At 34.8% G+C, this 19,639-nt stretch overlaps 1 protein-coding gene across 1 annotated transcript in view; it reads right to left on the bottom strand.

Annotated features, from left to right (window-relative positions):
- Positions 1-9,433: 9,433 nt before the first annotated feature.
- Positions 9,434-19,639, bottom strand: part of PSPC1 (paraspeckle component 1) — a 60,637-nt gene continuing 50,431 nt past the window's right edge. Inside the window, exons 7-9 of the mRNA XM_065420894.1 lie at positions 16,825-16,882; positions 13,284-13,453; positions 9,434-9,619 (exon numbers count right to left, since the gene is read on the bottom strand). Of these exons, the coding sequence (XP_065276966.1) occupies positions 9,434-9,619; positions 13,284-13,453; positions 16,825-16,882 (414 nt within the window). The remainder of the gene's footprint in view (positions 9,620-13,283; positions 13,454-16,824; positions 16,883-19,639) is intronic.

The following is a 19,639-nucleotide window of genomic DNA, read 5'->3' as shown; positions in this document are numbered from 1 at the left end:
ATACTAGCTTAACATAAGTTGTCAACTTTAAATAGGTTTGTTTTTTAAAAAAAATCTGTATAAATTTAATTTTAAATCCAATTTAAATACAAATCTGATTTTTTAAATAATCAATGTTTTATCCATCCTCAGGTGCAATAAATTCAACATCCACAAAATGTACATTGTTCAAAGGAAAAAGGAAAGCAAGTTTAGCAATAAAAACCTCATAGTTACTAGTACAGTAAGTCCTAGTAGGAGAATTGAAATAAATGCTCTAACAACCTGATCCCACACTGGTGTATTAACATTCAAAACTATGGGTGAGTAGGATGTATGTACACTGGACACAGTGTATATCAGTTAATTGTGCTGAAATTGTATTAATGCAAAAATGCAAACATAAAATCAGAGACCTCAGATGGACATAACATGGCAACAGTAAACTGACATTATAAAGGTTCTACAAGAATATTCACAGCTCATGCCAACATGAAGTTAAATTGTATATCACTTTCATTACTGTAAATCAAAATACTTAAAATATGAATATTTGTTAATGTGATTATTGTAATAATTTACAAGTTGATATACCATTGTAATTCTCTTATAAATTAGATTTCTGATCTCTAAATATTGTACTTTGAAAAGTGAAAATCACATTGCCCAACACTAAATCAAAAATATTATTCTTTGTATTACTTCTAACAGCACTGGTTATTCCAAACAGGTTCAGATGCAGAACAGTTACTGATAATGCAGTAAATTCTAGGAGTCTGAAGTCTAAATTGCATCAAAAATAGAGGACATAAAACTATTGCTTCATATTATACTCCGTTCTCTTCTTGTAACTTTTCCTTTAAATGTTTTTGCTTCAAACTGATTAAAACTGTATCTTACCTGTTACATACTTTATCCCCCTAAGTGATTACATACATATCGTGTCAGACTAGATGATCACAATGATCCCTTCTGGCCTGGAGTCTATGAATCATTCATTTGTTAACATTACTATATTTCTTACACAAAAAATTATTTCACATGAATTTTAGCATTCTTGACAAATAATATATTGCGAACTTTGAATATCAAGGCTTTCCCCCCCCCCCCCCCAGATAGAATAAAAGTGCAGGCAGTGAATAGGCAAGCTCCCACAGCTAGCACACAAGCAAATTCTGGAGGGACCATTTATAGGTTAAGTTAATTAACTCTCCACACCAGGGGTAGGCAACCTGCAGCACGCGAGCTGATTTTCAGTGGGACTCACACTGCCCGGGTCCTGGCCACTGGTCTGGGGGGCTCTGCATTTTAATTTAATTTTAAATGAAGCTTCTTAAACATTTTAAAAACCTTATTTATATACAATAATAGTTTAGTTATATATTATAGACTTATAGAAAGAGACCTTCTAAAAATGTTAAAATGTATTACTGGCATGCAAAATCTTAAATTAGAGTGAATAAATGAAGACTCGGCACACCACTTCTGAAAGGTTGCCGACCCCTGCTCCACACCTTCAATTCTTGACCTCTGCTGAGACCGACATTAACAGTACCACTTATGATTTTTCTGTAATGTGGACATTTGAAGATGAAGAATGGGACAAACTCCCAACTCATTCTCATCCACTCATTTCTAAGCCAAGTATTTGTCTGATAGTACTGAAAAGACACTTAAACAGGACATGATAGCAATGAATATTTATTTATTTTCATAGTTCCTATTGCACAATAGGCGCTGAACCAGAAAAAGATTAACACACAAAGTTGGCAGTTACTCATAAAATATTTATTTACTGTGGACAGAGGACACTTACAGGCAAAAAGCTTCTTACCTATGACTGAAAACAGCTTTCTTACAGTTTCAGTCAAACAGATGGACGATCTACCCAGAAATAAAAATTAGTAATAGCTGATAAGCAGCTCACTCATGCTATCTAGGCTGATCTATGAATATTTAGATTTTAGATGTCCATGTTGCTTAATCATTTCTAATTAACAGAAAAATCTTTACATGAAGCACATGTACTAGCAGTTTATGAGGCCACTTATGTTTGGGACTATATTGGAACTACATTTTGACAGTGAAGTAGCTGGTTTACATGGAACTCTTTCAATTTTATGCTAGACAAATATCTAGGCTTGCCAGGAGCACAATTCCAGCCAGAGAATATCTTTTTTTAAAATATGAAGTACTAAAGAAAAAGAGGAGGGAAGTAACAACATGGATGGCGGACGCAGATGATGCTGGGGAGGGTGGTTATAGACATTTGAGATGTTTGTAAGTAAAATGTCTGATTTAACTCCTTGGGAAATAACAAAATAGAAAAACTGTAAAACAATAATCATATGGACTATTGGACCATCAAGATCGAACAGTCTGATTAAAATATGCCAGTCAAACATATATCTTTTTAACCCCAGAGGAAGTATTAATATTCACTAATCAAAGAATTAATGTAGCCAGTATGGATACTAAGAAAACCAAGAGAGCAGGCATAGTGGGGAGCTCAAAATGAGTAAGGATAATTAGCCACAGAAATAACTTATTTTATAATGAACATTCATGTATCCTTTTTAAATCTTCTATGGCTCAGACTATTGATAACACATTTTCCCTGCTACCTAGGTTAACTGGTAAACATGTATGGGTAATGCAGAAAGCTGAAATTTTACTTATCTTTAGTTTGCCTCTTTCAAACATCCTCACTTGAAATAATATTGTAGCTTCCCCCTTTAACCATATGATTAGAATTTATAGGCTGAAGAGCTGGGCTTGGGCATTTGCAGACCCTGGCTACAAAACATCCCAGCTCTATTCAGTATCCAGATTTAAAATTTTTTTAACTCCGGAGTTATATTCTTGTACCCCATTCTGTTCACATTTTTTCAACTATAATAAGGTCAGTAGGGACAGTCTTATATTCCATACTATTTGGACATGACAGTGAGAGGGTTCAAATTACATTTTCTGAATCTTTTGTTACTCTTGTGGGCAAAAAACTTTCAGCCATGAAACTGAGTCTGACCCACCAGCCCCTTAAGAGTGATGTGTAAGAACTTCTTTTAAATGTAACCAAGTATTTTAGACACTAACAGGAAAAGTATCCCCGACAGTAATTGGTTCAATTTTTTCCCCTATAAACTTTCATGTATGACAAACTTCAAAAAGTATATGGTGGTATATTTGATATAAATACAAAATTAAACCACAGTCCTGGTTTATTTTCATTGCATGTTTGTTTATTTTTCACTTTTTGCAGTTTACACACAGAACTGTTTGTGCTTATGTTATTCTCAAGATATTCAACCTTTTTCATCGGGGCAATAACAATATCCCCATATTCACCGCATTTTTAAAAAAATTAAACACTTATGCCCACATCCAGCAGGATAGCAGAAATAAGTACTCTCAGTCAATGAAGGAATCAAATGACACAGCAATGTACTACACAAGAACATCCATACGGAGTCAGACCAATGGTCCATCTAACCCAGTATCCTGTCTTCTGACAGTGGTCAGATCTACAAGAGTTAGATATGAAAGCACTAAAATAATTAAGCAGTTAGAAGTTTTTAGATCAATAAATTCACTACGCACCAGTAAAATATATTAACTCACAGATGTGTGTGCATGAAATACCAAGGTTATGTTTGTTCTGATTACTGCTGGAGATTACAGCAGCATTTTGTTCCAATTAATGGGACAGCACAAAAGACAAAGGGATTTTTCACCATGTCAACCAGCTGTTTAATGCTGCATGACTTAAATGTAGAACCATTCTATAAAACAGGAACATAAAAAATGCTTTAAAATATAAACTTTAAATCTGATTTTACCTTTTACTGTAGATAAAAGTACATTTAAGATGGAAAAGACCTATTAAATCTATCCTCCTGAAAACGCAGATAAAAGATGTATCTATATTAAAGGTTTCTTTCTGTATGTTCAGAATGTATTCATAAGTATTGTTCATGACAGAATTCAAAATTCAGTTTATTATATTTAAGAAAGTTACAACAGAAGTTTTACTAGTTAAAAGTTCGTCATGGATTGATTAATCATGGTAAAAGTATCACATCTCATGGATTGTCACAGAAGTGAAATGAAGCTCTGAAATTTATATAGCTGAAGTGAGGCTTTTAAGATTATAGATGTTTTATGAAAAAATCTATTGATAAACCTATGCTTTAATTCTTCATATCAGCACAATGCATTGGTGAGAAGACATTCCCTGCTATTAAAAAAATCCATAAAAGATAAAAAGTCTATCATTTATGTTGAGAGTTACAAGAATCAAAATTACACATTCAATACAAGTTATAGACAAGATTAAATAATACCGCAAGTTTCTTTATGCAATTCTCTGACTGTTACATTTGTACATATCATTTCAAATGGATTTTAGTAAAAATTATTGAATCTAAATAATGAAAAGTCTCTGAGACATTTGCTATAAAGGTAACATATGATAGTTGGTAGCCTAGAAAGAAGATACAAGACACTTATTTCACTTTGTGACTCAGAAGCCTACTTCACAATTTGTTTAAAATGTGAAAACAGGATTTCAAAGGAATTTTCATTCTCCTTGTTGTATAAACACAACATATACATAGTAGATTAAACAGTTGTATCAAAAAGTTGCTTTCCTACAACCTGCTCATTACATAAAATTTTCCCATTCCCCATCACAAGCAAATCACAGTAATATTATCACATCTTACCTAGCTCTTGCATTATGTAGCAGGAGTCAGATGAGCATACCTCTTCTAAAAACGTGCATTACTTTTGCAAGTATGGAGCACGTTTTAACAATAGACTTCCTACTTTCTATCACACAAAGTTACTGCTGCGTCTCTCATAACTCCTGAGGTTATTTCCAGTTAGAATACAAGAATTATTTAAGAAAGTAGTGCTTCACAAAAACTATTTGAAACCAACTGAAAGGCCAATTAAAATGGTTCTATTTTTTCAAGCCAGGAAGATGATTAAGAAATAAAAGTGAAGATTAGGTAAGGGGCAACAGTGAAATATATTGAAAAATATCTTTAAGAGTAGGGCTGAAACAAAAGAGTATATGTTATAATGAGTTAAGTAATTATGTCAGTGAACTATGTAAAAACTTCATATTTTGAATTTCTATTCAGATTACTTGATCTTATTACAAAGCTTGTATTATATTCAGGAGGACACGTTCTTAGTACAATATTCTTATTAGTACAATATTCAAAATGGTAAATAAGAGAAGGAGAAAAGGTCAGTCATTTAGAAAATTTGGTTTCAACTTCTATTGCATCTCTATGTCCGACTGGATCTCTTCTGTCTGAAAGACATGTAGCCAATAAAAAAGCATGATAGGTTCAGGAACTTTCACTCATCTGGACAGGTCTTCAGGATGTTCTTCTAAATATTTTGTTTTGTGAGAAATCCAGCCTAGTGGATCTCAATCACAAAAATTAATTTCCAAATAAAAAAATTATTTTTTCTAAGAACCAGAAAGCTGGGCAGGTAGGTACTAAATAGTAATGAACTCAAAAATGAAAATCCAAGTCGCAATATGTACACCAGATAGTCCTCCTTAAACCAAAGTAACTGAGACTCAAATGTGGCATCTGCATTCCACACATTGTCATGCATCAAGGCCTGTGATAGTTGGGAAAAAATGGTGTTACAATAAGAATAATTGAAATATTTCTTCCAAAACCTGTACATATGTACTGTGTCCTCTTCTGCATGGATGCTATCTTTCCTTTTCTTTCCAGAGCAGCAAATTAAATATTACTAACAGTTTTCAGCACAATAGTACAGAGAATAGCTTTCAATGACTCCAAAATCTCTCAAGTTTGTTGTATTCTATCAAAATGAAATGTGTGGTAGTTTCACCCAAGTTTTGTGACTTGTTTAAATAGAACGTTAATGCCGTCCAAACCTCTGGACAACACTACAGGAAGATAAACTAAGTCATTGTGGGAAGAAATTTCAGGAACATCTTTCTGATTCCTCATGTATAATTCAAGGACATTACAGTAGACAACTATTATGTGAATTACATAAATTCTCATTTCCTTTACAGAATAAAAATATATATTACTACTATTTATTGCTTATATTACCGTAGAGCCTAGGAGCCATAGTCATGAAGCAGGACCCCATTGTGTTGCAAAAACACAGAACAAAATGACAGTCCCTGCCTCCAAAAGCTTACAATCTAAGTATAAAACAAGAGACAATAGACGGATAGACAGGGTAGTAAAAGGAAACAATGAGACAACACTGATAAGCATGACAGGCAGTCAACACACCAGCAGCCTTAGCCATCTCTACTTACCATTTTAAACAAATACTTTAGGACCCCCACTTTACAACTGGCCTTAGTTATACCTGCTTTTATCATCTTCCCAAAGGACTACAGAATGATACCTTCCTGGGCATGAAGCAGTCAGCATTCAGGAAATTCCAGGTGGCACAGAATGCATCAGCCTGTCTCAACAACCCAGGTACTGCACACACTTCAAACCTGTGTTCTATTCTCTAATATAGCTTCTCATAGAATAATGTGTCAAATTCAAGATCTATGTTATTTTTAAGGCAGTCAATGGTTTTGGCCCAGGATACCTAAAAGTTCACGTAAGATCACTATTGTTCGGGCACACATACAGCAGACAACAGCTCTACTCCTCAGGCACCACGGAACTACCCACCACAAAGGTGTGCAGGAGACTTTTTTGGGGGGACCAGTTCAAGACACTGGAACTAACTCCCACTGGAATTGAAATGTACCATAAACCTCACTTCTAAGTGCAAGGTGAACTTCTTTGACCTAACGTTTGCTAATAAAGACAGTACAATCAGTGTAACACCACATATTGAAAAAAAGACAATTTCTCCTTGTGGAAGAAGAAAAAACGAACGAACCACATGACAGATTATTGTTACACTGCTTTATGTGCTTCTGGAAGATGTTCAGATACTACAGTTACAATGGCCATACAAGAGTCTGAATAATACATAAGGATTTGGCCAGGACACTCAGAATGAAACCCCCTACTGGGGGGAAAAAACAACAAAAAACTCTTGGATCTTTATCAATTGATGAAGATCTCACTACGCCTCTCATTCAAATTATAAATTTAAACAAGCACTTGAAAAATATTTATCATTGGCCAGATTAAATGTAAAAATAATATATTTCTTAATCTCTAGGCAAATTTGCAATCTTCAACTAATGCAGCCTGAAAGGATGGGATAAAGTTAATCTCCAACACTGGTCCCCTACAATTGTTACAAATGTCATTTTCCATCATGAATGAGTGCCAACTAGGAAAGCTTTTACATTTAATTTAAGGACAAGTAGTAATGTTTCTCACCGTGTTAAGTTTAAGGATAATATGCTCAGTAAATTGGGCGCAGCTTACTTTTAAGAATGGGTATTCTTTTTTGCAATTTGTAGCATGCAACAAAAAATATACCAAACTTTTAACCAAACTAATCGTTTTGCATAGCAAACTCTAAGAAACTGAATCAAGTTTGTGCTGTTAGACAAAATACAGCACTAGCCTAAGAGAAAGGAAGTTGCTAATGGATTTAGCTACACCGGTCATAAATTACATAGCTGTAAATTTGCTGAGCAGTATTCTTGATTTTTGTGTTATGTTTGTGGCAATCAGTTAATATCTCCCTTAAGCAACTCAATAACACGGTGTGTATAAAAGTATTTTTCAATTCCCAGCACTACTTCTAATTTTAAATGGTTATCCATTTATTTACAAAGAAATTCAACAAGATCACCACACCTCTATATCGAAAGTTTACATGACATAGAGCCTTTGGGCCCAATTATCAGCTGCCCTGTACCCTTGGCCTGGTCTACATACAGAAATTGCACTGATTTATCTAAAAGGTATGATGTTGAATTAAAAGTGTTTAACTTAATCTGTGTAACACCATACCTTTAAACCAGTGCAACTTGTGTGTACACAAATCCCCATGTAGTCAGTTCTACCTGTGCAAAATGGGTGCAAATCATCCCAAATCAAAATGGTAGGATTTTATACCCATTCTGCACAGGTGAAAGTGACAAAAAAGTGCAAGGCAGCCAAGATTTAGACCCACTTGCCTTTACAGAGGACTAGATAATCTAATAGGTCGTTCCAGTTGTTTATCATAACAGACTTTCCCAATAATTCTGTCACATTACTTGCTCTCGGGTACTTGTGCTGGAAGTGTGGGTTTTAAGTCTTACACTTCGATAAATCATTTTTATCCAGAATAAATTTAATTAAATGATCAAATTGTAATTATTCATTTCAAAATCTAGAATAACTGGTATTAAGATTTAGTTATTTCTAAATAAAAAATACTTGATGCTCCACTGGAGGCAAATACCAGTAATTGCAATAATAAATTGGAAAAACAAAGATGATTTCCCCCTCTGAAATAAACAAGGGAAAGTCACTGATACTGATAGTGTCTTCTTACAAGCCATTGGTAGAAGATTCTTATTTGCTATATGGACCAGCTGCTAGAAGGGGAAACACATTTGCCCAGTGTGTAACTTGGTAAAAGGCCTTAAATAAACTAGATGTAAATAATGTAGCATTATCTGTTATAACAGGATACTTTAACACTATTCACTAATGCTCACCATATTTCACAAATGCACAGAAATTACAACTTAATTTTTATAAAACCTTATTTTGTGTCAAGTATCCTTAATACCATTGTTGCATTTTATGAATGAATAAGCACAGGTAAAGATTTACCTTCTGATAGAAGTTATTTTCCAAGGTTCAAAATATTTATTTGAAAAATTCAACACAACATATTTTGTTGACAATCCTATTGTGACTAAATTCGTACAAGGAAGGTGAGAAATAGGTTAACAGTATTTTTTACAGATCATTAAGGGTTTATATATAATGGGATACCATTCAAAAATTGCATTAGCTTCAATCACTTGTTATAACAAGTATTCATAACATGTATTGAAACTTACAGTTCTATTTCCACACATTTACAGTTGATTAAGTATGGAATTTTCTTCACACTTAAGGTGGGAATTCCTAAGTATTAAGATGAATGAAAATGAAGCGGTTTACAATTAAACTTAAAATTCCCCATCAGTATTTGTAATAACATTTCCAAAATCCTTTTAAGTAATTTGTTTTATATTTTATTGTGATCAAATAACTGCACAAGTTTTACAGCATGGTCACACATTGATATTTTATGGAAGTCACAAACACAGCTGACTTACATAATGATGCGCATTATTTCTGCTCTACACTACAAAGCCTAAGATGGAATACAAAAAAGTTTAGGAATTACAAAAGAAATTGTTTTAAAGACTACATTAACAATAAAACTGCTTTCCAGATAACAGCTAAAAATTATAAAGGCATACCACCCGATATTTGTACTGAATTTTCTAAACAGTAAGGAATGAAAGAAAGTTTTAATATCTGCGACGTTTGTTAGGTCCTTCAAAGTTGCCCCCTGGATTTCCTCTACCAAAGCCACCAGGTCCACCACTCACGGCACCTACACCACTCATTGGCGGCTGAGGAGTTTCGGAGCCTGCTCTACTAACCAGAGGTGAACCCATCTGTGATGGGCCTCCTTGTGGGAATCTCTCATTATGCTAACAACATACAATGAATATTAAGTCCATTTGGAATGCGCCAAATGTAAATTATAACAAAAATGGCAAAACCCCAAGTGGTGTTGTCATGAAGTTCGGCAGATAGTCCAGCAGAATCAGGATCATACATAGAAGGAAGAAAGGAGCAATTAAATTAGTTATTATTCAAAAAGGAGCTGAAAATAAAAGCTTATTAAATGCTATGCTCCAACTTTGTAAAATTAAGACAAAGGTACATTAAACAAATAAATACTAAAGAGCTGCATCCCACTCAGACTGCATCAGCAACCACTTCTACAGAATATATAATTTAAATTTACACTCTAAAGCTTGCCTCTCCACAAAGCTGTACTTATCCTCCATGTAACAGTAAACATATTTTTTTAGTCTATTAGAAGACAGGGAGCAAACATTTTATGTGAATCTTCCCGTATTTTAATGCTCCTGTATTCACTAGCTTGTTCAGAAACTGAAGCATTGTCAAAGTAGAAAAAAAAATGAGATTGTGAGTTGTAGCTTCAATGTTTCCAAAGATTATTGACTCAAGGAATAAAGCTTCTCCCATCAGAGAATATTATACATTTAAGTCTCTTCAGACAGATTTAAATGTAGCCCAACTTGAAATACAGATGTAAGATAAAAATCAGATTAGTGTTCTAGGCCACATATTTTATTTATCTCCCTGAACCATATTAAAGTTAAATATAAACTAATACAGATGTGGGTACCATAATCCTCCTTTAAAAGTCTTCTCTTAGGCCCCAATTCTGCAAATATTTATACATCTAAGTACTCTAATTTAAACAAACATAAGCATTTGCAAGATAAGGACTCTAGTCACTAACATTTTAAAAGTTTTATCTAAATATGATGTGGATATAATATGTACTGTTACATATTGGGTCAGACTTTCCGAAAGAGCTCAGCCCCTTTAGACACCTAAATGAAGTGGCCTGATTTTGGGTGCTAACCACTTCTGAAAATCTAGCCCCTAATTCTTAATGCTGTAGTGCTCCATTTTTTCCCCTTCTAGGTAATTTTTGGGAGATAATTATTTACACAGGTATTTAATTTTAAAATATAACAGTACTTTCAATAAAATCTTGTTTCTAATCAATGCAAATTTGCCAACATTGAATATACCCAGACATGAAAGAATGACTTGTCTAATGCAAAGTTCCCATACTCCTAATAATGTAACTCTTACTGCTGGTTTAATTTTCAGATAATTATAAGCTAATGATGGGTATTTTAATTAGGGTTTCTACTTCTAGACTGAAAAATGAACTATGACTATTATCTATGGTAAAGGTCTGAGCCAAGCTAGGACATTTTAAAGTGATTTTTCCAATGACAATCTGGATCTTAAATTTAGTTGTGCATGAAGAAAAAATGGCGTCCAACAGTTATGGAAGCCAAAGTGAGGTGTTTTATTTTAAATGAAATTATGGTTATATGTCTACATCAATAACAAGATGTTGATATGACCTGCACTTAAAAAAAAAAATTCTAGGTGCATGTCCATCTGAAATTGAAAATGAAAACTGGATTCCCCTCCCTCCATCTCCCATTCTCTGTTTTCTTGTACCCACCAAACAGCAAATACTCTATATTACAGTCCTTTGAGGAGAACACAAGGATTAGCCAGCTACATTCTTTTCACCATCTAACAAAAAACCCCCAAATGTCTGAGCAAAGCCAAAAGAGGAATTATTAAAATTAGAGGGCCAGATGAGCAAATCATCCACTTAATCTGCTCTTTAAACTCCCATTTCCTTCGAAATGTCAGCAGTTTTAATTTTCAGCTTTAGGCTGGTCAAGCTGATGCGTCATTATATCCAGCAGTTTTTATTATGCAACCCTAAGGGTGTGTTCTAGAGGTGAACTGAGCAAGCAGAATAAGGACTTTTCTGTGTTCAACAGTTTTGCTGAATCACTGCAATAGTTAATATACCCTTTTTTCTCCTTTGCTCTCCCTCTTTAAGAAACCAGTTTGGAGAAGATGACTTCAGTGAGCACAATGAAGCAAAAACTTTGGCAAATGCATGAAAGGCCCATTTAATCAGTGCAGTAGTTACCAGCAACAGTCTGTTATCTTGGGGCACTGATAGTAAAAGTCCTGAAGGTGAAAGAGGTTTCTCCATACACACTAGAAAAGATTAGGTTCAGTGCACATTATGCACTAAGCCAAAAATGTGAGTCTAGTATTGAAGGAGCATGCATTCTTGTCAGCATCTACCTCTCCAAATCAGCTGTTGAGACAGTGATATATTGTTTCCTCAAGTTAATTTTCCTTTGAGGAGACAGATAGAGGAAGGAAAAAATTCAGCTACATGTTTCAGTGCTCCAGCAAAGCCATCATGGAATACTGTAAGCTGCCTGTTCTACTCTTCATATAGTGCCACCAGAACATCCCCTCAGACATGCACTCACCCAGAAACACAGAAAATATGTAATATTAAAAAGTTATTAAAAACAGATGGCTGTTTCTCTCCAAAAGATATTAGATAGGAAAAGAGGGTGCACTGGTTAATGGGCAAAGCCAAGATAACCATCCCTTTTAAGTGCAGGCCAGGAGCTCTGCTGTTGTTCAGTAAGTAAATTCCAACTGTCCAGACCAGGTTTTTGGTCACCCTGAACTTCTGGACAATAGAACTTTTCGTAGCCTGGTACATCTATTATTCCACATAATTTTTGCTGGTGTAACTATTCTACAATGATATGTAATCACCGCCATAACTCTTACGGGTGCTTTAGCCAGTGCCCTTGTAATAATGTGTTTATATACTAAAATAATTTTTAAAAGTATTTTACACAAAGATATCTTCACACTATGTACATCTTTAATCACAATTGTATTTGGTGTTATTGAAAAATAAACCTCATAACAGAGTAAAATTAATAAATACATTTTAGTTTCATAATTAACAGAATAGAGAACAGGTAACATAATATACACCTCTACCCCGATATAACGCGACCCAATATAACACGAATTCTGATATAACGCGGTAAAGCAGTGCTCCAGGGGGGCGGGGCTGCACACTCCGGCGGATCAAAGCAAGTTAGATATAAGGCGGTTTCACCTATAACGCGGTAAGATTTTTTTGGCTCCCAAGGACAGCGTTATATCGAGGTAGAGGTGTAGTGATTTAAGTATATTTAACACATGCAGGATACCCTATAAGAAAATTAAGATTTTGCTAGATTAAATGTATTTTTACATGATAGATTTTACATTCACAGTTCTACTACAAGTGACAATTTTAGACTAAGTAAGGACCAGACAACTTAGAAGACTGGTCCACTGATAGCTACATTTCCATTTGAAGATAATCATCCCTGTTCCAGGGGGGGGAATTAATTCTGGATTTTCAATATTCCTAGTTTATATCCTCAACAGATTTTAAAGTGAAAAAGATTCTCCTTGTGCAAAAATATTTAATTTAAGCATATAAAAGATTTACCTATCAGTTGCTTTTAACAGACCCAAAACATTTTTTTAAAAAACTTCCTAAAAATGTTTTTAGGTAAGTATCATCACTAGATTAAAAATGTGTGATACTATAAAGTCACTTTAGTGTGAAGTTAACTTTGGTGCAAAAGATGTGCCATGAGACATGACAACTGTTCAAAGTAATTAAGTTTTATAATGATACATTACCACTGCTCCATTATCTGGCATCATTGGTGTTCCCATATTTGCAGCTCCTTCTGGTCCCATGGAAGGACCAGGACCCAGTGCAGGGCCAGGTAAAGTTCCTCTGTTGTTCATATTCATACCCATCATTGGAGGAGGACCTTGGTTACCAGCAGGTGCTGGGCTAAACGCATCTATGCAAAACAATCTATACTTAGAGCTGTCCTATCTGAATTTTCCAAGAAGCAACAAACAATTTATAATATTTAAGAAACCAACTATACAAGACTTCCATTACTTGAAATATAGAAGTTGTTTTTATTCTTTGAGACTGTACATTTATCTCAATCTACTTTTAAATTGATCTTCATTTTCAAGTTATTGCTCAAGTGTTTTTTATTCTACAACTTGCTTTCTGAACGAAAACATTTTCTTCCTTTAATTTGAGAACCTCACGGTATGCAAATAAATGTACTTCTACTGGTTTTGCACAAAAGTTTACTAAATGTATTAATATTTTGTGAGTAATATACACAATTACAATAGACAAGAAAAATTAGTCAATTTGCAACTGGCCAACTTTTAGACAACTTGGCCATTTAGGTTTCAAGCACCTTACATCAGAAAAGGCAACACTTTACTTTATTCCATATTGCAATACTGAAACCCTAGGTTTTCCAATCCTTTTTAAAATGTGGTCTTTTACAGAAGTATTAGATAGTGGAAAGTTAAGAAAAGGATTGTAAAGAGATTTATGGCTAATATTATAAACATCATTAGATTCTGAAATTAAGAAGATACAACAAAATAAATGGAACATTTAACACTAAACCATTAAAACTTTTGATCCATGGTTGGAACAGTAAGAGGTAAGAAAGCAGAAGCAAAAACAAAAGAAGCAGAAATCTGAGGTGAACAGGAAGTTTATCTATAATAAAAATTCAGCTACCATATATGATTCATTTGTCAGTAACAACTAAACTAATCAGCAGATACAGTAAGACTAATTGTATACATTTGCAAAGTGCATTATAAGGAAGAAAAAACTTGGGTATGTAAATTAGACATATGAGATGTAATGTAAAAAAATCCAAATAGAATGGGAATGAAACAGTATTGTTCAGATGGACAATCCATCCTGTTCAGCCAACTATATGTATCCATTTTCTTTGACAAACAAAACAGAAGAAAATATGCCAAATTCCAGGGTTTTACACCATGTCCATCATTGTAGTATGTGAATACAATCCAAGGATCAAACATGTTGGATGGACTGAAATGCCTAGTAAAGTCCTTCCCATACTTCATTAGATTACCACTTTTCATGTTAGGAAGAAATTATAATAAATGCATTAACTGTAAATAGGTCATTCAGAACTATTATCATACTGCTACTACTATACATACGTACATGACACTTCCTTTGTCCTATTAGCACTGACTGCTCGTTATCACAGTGATCAACTAGTGAATCATTGCCCCCAAAGATGTATGTGCATGATTCTGATACTAGAGGAGTGCTAAAATCAGCCTCACCCTGACCCTCTTATATTAGTTCTGCTGGAGGGAAAGGTTTTGCAAAGGATCTGTGGTACTAGGGCTAAGTGCTACAGGACTTTCTGTTAGAAGATTTGGAGGAGAGGCACTAGTCTTTAATTAAAGAAAAGTTTGAACTCATCACAGTTCTGAAGGGTTGTTCCTCCACATGAACTTCGGCAAATGTCTCCCTGATCCACTACAGACAGATGCTGCACTAGAGGGCAGGGAATAAGAGGAGCGTAAGGAGCTTCTCACTCAACCATCAGCATGACTAGTTCATGGGATGGAGAGAAGCAGACATCTCTGTCCATAAGAACAGTCTGCTCGGAGTATCCATCCTTGTGAGCATACCATGGATCCCCTGCTAACTCTTGCCATTCCAGAGGAGCAGATAGAAAAAGAAAAGGGGAGGGGCTAATACTACTGCTTGAGTCATAACAGGCACACACATGCATCTTCGGACAGTAGCAGCAAACTGCCTATAGTACTGGCAGTGCTCAGTGCTGGTATCACAGCTGACTCAATAGGTGCATATACAACTAGGACTGTGGTTTCAGCACAGAGCATCACTATTGCAACGCTACTAAGAAAACAGACTATGCTTTTCTAGTATAAGTCTATGAGCTACACCGTGGGAAGTTGTAGCTCTTATTTAAGAAACTGAAGAATATTCAGTTTAATAAATATAAGCAGAATCCCTTTTAAAATGTAATTATATATTCAATGATTTGAGTATTAGATCCAAGACTAATGGTCTTTTAGGTATGTTACGTTTCTAGCTCATTATTTTTCTGAACTGTCCTTCTTGAATTTCTTATTATTCACTTCTTGGATGATACATTTTTAATGGCAAATGAGGTTATGTTAAAGTTGTAAATCTTTTTTTCTATTGGTGTATGTGACAATAGGCACTAATATATTTAGAACTTGGATTAGATATTAATGTAAATCTATGATTCAAGTTTAGAGTATACTTGTCAAATTTAATTTTTCAAGCCTGTTATATTTAAAAAGGCACTATAGAGAAGATGTAAAATACAACTTATTTTGAAAATGAAAAGAATGTTTCTTTACCAAGTGTCAAAAGGTATTAAAAGCCATAAGATGAATGATATACAGATCAGACATAATTTAAAATTAAAAAGGTATGACAATTTTATTCCTTAACGAATACTATTCAAGTTTATTTCAAGATTTGTTTTAATCAAAGATTATGAAGCTCAGTGAAAATACATATTCATGATTAATATATTTTAATAGAATTGATTCTTCAAGAGATATACTACTTGAATTTTAGTGTAGTTTAAAAGCAGATATTCTGCTTAGTCTAACTGAACACTTTTTCCACGTTGACTGATTCAGTATGAAATATAAGTGGTGATTACCCATGCTATATATACACAAAATAGTTTTATATTTGTAGCCTGAACATTCAGTTAATAAAAACACGTTTGTAAATTGTGACAATATCACTGATGGCAACAATGAAAATGCAAGACAATTTGCAGCTATTACTTGGGATAAAATTATTAAAGTTTAGTCCCCAACAAGTATTTAACTTCTTGTTAAGTAACATAGCACCAAGAAGTGATCTAACAAAGCCATGAACGGAATTATTCTAAATCCGTTTAACTAAATATACATTAAATTTTTGTATTCAGATACAAAATGTTTTTTTTCCACAAGACTTATTATAAACAGCAGAAACTGTTTCACGTTTTCCATCAAACAACATTTTTCAGGATATCATCTTCAGTGCCTTCTCCTGTTTTCCTACTTGGTAAATATCTAAATTTTTCTTCCACACAGAGACTAAAATAATAAAATGCAAGTACAGTAAATAGATACTTACTGCAAGAATCAGTTATTCGGAAACAAAATGGATGAGATTTTATATTACCTATCATTAAAATGTTTTTTCCTTACTACTAGCTGGTCACTAATGTATAATACCAATGAGTAACATGTACAGTCCCAAAGAATTGTAGTCTTACATTACAGAAGCCTATTTGCTTCAGATCCCTACCTCCCATGTTTATTGCTCCACGAGGACCCATATCACCCATTCTCATTTCCTGTTCTCTCTGAAAGTAAACATAGTTTTCATGGTCAACCTATCATGATTATTTTAACATTCCCATCTACTACAAAAAAAGCACAATTTTTTTTTAAGTTTTAATTTCTTTAGTCATATTTAGAAAAAATACAGGAAATACAATTAAATATATTCTTCAATTGATATGAATTGGGATTATTTGGTAATAAACAAACAAGACAAAAGTGCATAAGTCTTATTAAAAGTTTCCCGTAAACCTAATATAAATCTTACAGAGAAATTTCATTAAACGGAAGCAAAGGTCTAATGATGCTAAAGTAATTCTATTTTTAGACCACTGCTTTAGAGTATTCTCTCAAAATAGTTTGCGCTATTGTTAAAAAAAAATTAAGAAATGTTTTTTATTTTTTAATCAGGCTGTGAGGTCTGATTACCTTGTAGCCTGAGATTCCCAGTATTCAAAACTAAAGGTAGTACCAATAAAAAAGGGGGAAAAAACACATAACTGAAAACACAAGTGTGTTGTCTATCACAGATCACTAGCACTCAAGAGGATTTACACATTGCCATTTACATTTTGGGAAGACAAAAAGTATTGAAATACTCCTGGGGGAATTTTGCCTCACTGTGTGTGCGCAGAATTCATGTCCCCCACACATTTTTTGCTTCCCCACAGAAAAATGATTTCTGATGGGAAAGCAAAGGGAAGCTGCAAGAGTGGTCATGCACCCCTCACAGGCAGCACAGGCAGGTTGGCTCGGGTGCCCAGAGCAGCCGATAGAGACATAAACCACCACCGGAAGGGAGGGACTCGGCAATTGTGCAAGTGAGAGAGAGAGAGACACTCTGTCCCTCTGGCTTGCTATTGCAGCATGCTCAGTGTGGAGGAGCAGGGTTTCAGGGTGTTTCTGAGGAGGTAGGCATGGGGCAGGCTCTGTCCCCTCAGGCAGAGAAGAACGTAGCAGCCTGCCTGCTTAGTGAATTGTTCCCATTGTTTTTGTGAATTCCCACAGGAGCATAAAACAGGTGTAAAAGTTTTAAGGCTCCTTCACATTGCCAGAGGGGTGTAAAGGACAGTATGGCCTTATAAATGCTTGCGGAGCTTTTGTGATTAGAACTGGTCTAAATTTTTGGACTGAAAAAATTTCCTATCAAAATGTGCTCCAGGAACTATTTGCTACTGAACTTTCTGGAGATGGTCAGTAGCCAATATAAATTATGAGTTTGATTCCCCAGCCCTCACTTGCCTGTGATGTAACATTGAGCATATGGCTGCATATATTTGTTGACTAATAACTAGCAATAAAGGGTCAAATCTAGCTACATTACTATTAAGCAAGGGGGTTTGGGGATTTCCTCCAATGCTCCCCACTCGCATTCTCCATCCATTCTATTGTAGTTTAAATAAATTACCAAAATAATTGAAACCAGAATGATTATATTGTGTTATTTTTTCAAATAAAACATGCAAAATTTTAAAATATAGTGCGCAGAATTTTTAACCTTTTGGTGGAGAATTCCCCCAGGAGTATTGAAAGAACAGCACACACAGTTAGTTAAATATTAAACCAATCAACAAATTTTCAGGAGAAGAAAACAAAATCTAGTGACAGACAACTAGCCTTTTTCCCCCATGAGGAAAGCAGATTCCATAAATTTAAACATGTATTCTTGGTAGATATGCATGACTCTTGAGAATTAGAGTTACATACAAACAGAAGGGAAAATGTACTTGACGTTTTAAAATACAGTCGGTAAATATTCAAGGATGTATTTTACCTTCTGAAAACCAGACCACTTATTAAGGATTTGGAAATCTAACTTTAGGCATTGATTTTTTTAAAGCAGTCTTGGCAACAGGTAACAAAGAGTAAAGGCTCCATTATCCCAATATCAGAGAGCTGTTCAGTCTCCCACATATGCAATGTGAACTTAAAGTTGCTGACTTCAGTTGCTCTAGTGCAGGAATCACCAACATTTAATAGTACAGGGCAACTATTCCTGTAATGTCCAGATGTGGGAACTTGTTATGAGCAGGGTCCAAACGAGAGTTTTAACTGAGGTCAGGACATTGTCATTGGCAGTTCTGAACTTGGAAAGTGCAGGGTTTGGATGGACAACTCCTGTAAACTGATGAGAGTACAAGGATTTGGCCGTTTATTTTGGATGAGTCATGATTTAGTGAGGTGACGAAGAGTTAGGATGCTCATCAATAAAGGATGTAGGCATATTTGGGTAACTGGAATGGAAGACTGGTCAATGAGCATTTGTCATAAGGGCAGGAGCTATTACCCTTCTCTCCTTACCACTGCATCCATCTTCCAGCCTTTATCCTGTATAACCCTATCACCAGGTTTTGGAGCCCCAAAGCGCCTCCTGGCCCTTCCCCTGCAATTACTGCTGCCTATCTTAAAAAAAAAAAAGGGGGGGGGGTGAGGGCACACGGGAAGGACAGGCAGAGGGGCAAAATTAGTGTTCCTACAAGGTGACAATTCATATACTGAAACACTGTTAACCACTTATCCATAGAAGCAGTACCACACTGCTCTGTTAATATGCCTCACTACTGAGCTGAAAAGATCATCACAAGGAGTGAGAGTAGTTCAGTCTCTATGCCCGTTCAATCCTTAGTCTAATATGGGAAAATGCCAGCAGGGATGTAAATTTGTGCCCATCGTATTAATATTTTTTGGTTTTGTAACCTGTTAGGAACTAGACATAGACCACCAATACATAAAGGCCACAAAACACCGAGCAGAAAATGACTTTCAGTTACACCTGACTC

The sequence above is a fragment of the Emys orbicularis genome, chromosome 1, assembly GCF_028017835.1.
Source record: "Emys orbicularis isolate rEmyOrb1 chromosome 1, rEmyOrb1.hap1, whole genome shotgun sequence".
Taxonomy (NCBI): domain Eukaryota; kingdom Metazoa; phylum Chordata; order Testudines; family Emydidae; genus Emys; species Emys orbicularis.
The sequence above is the reverse complement of the archived record's forward strand: the minus strand, read 5'-3'. Positions and strand labels throughout refer to the sequence as shown.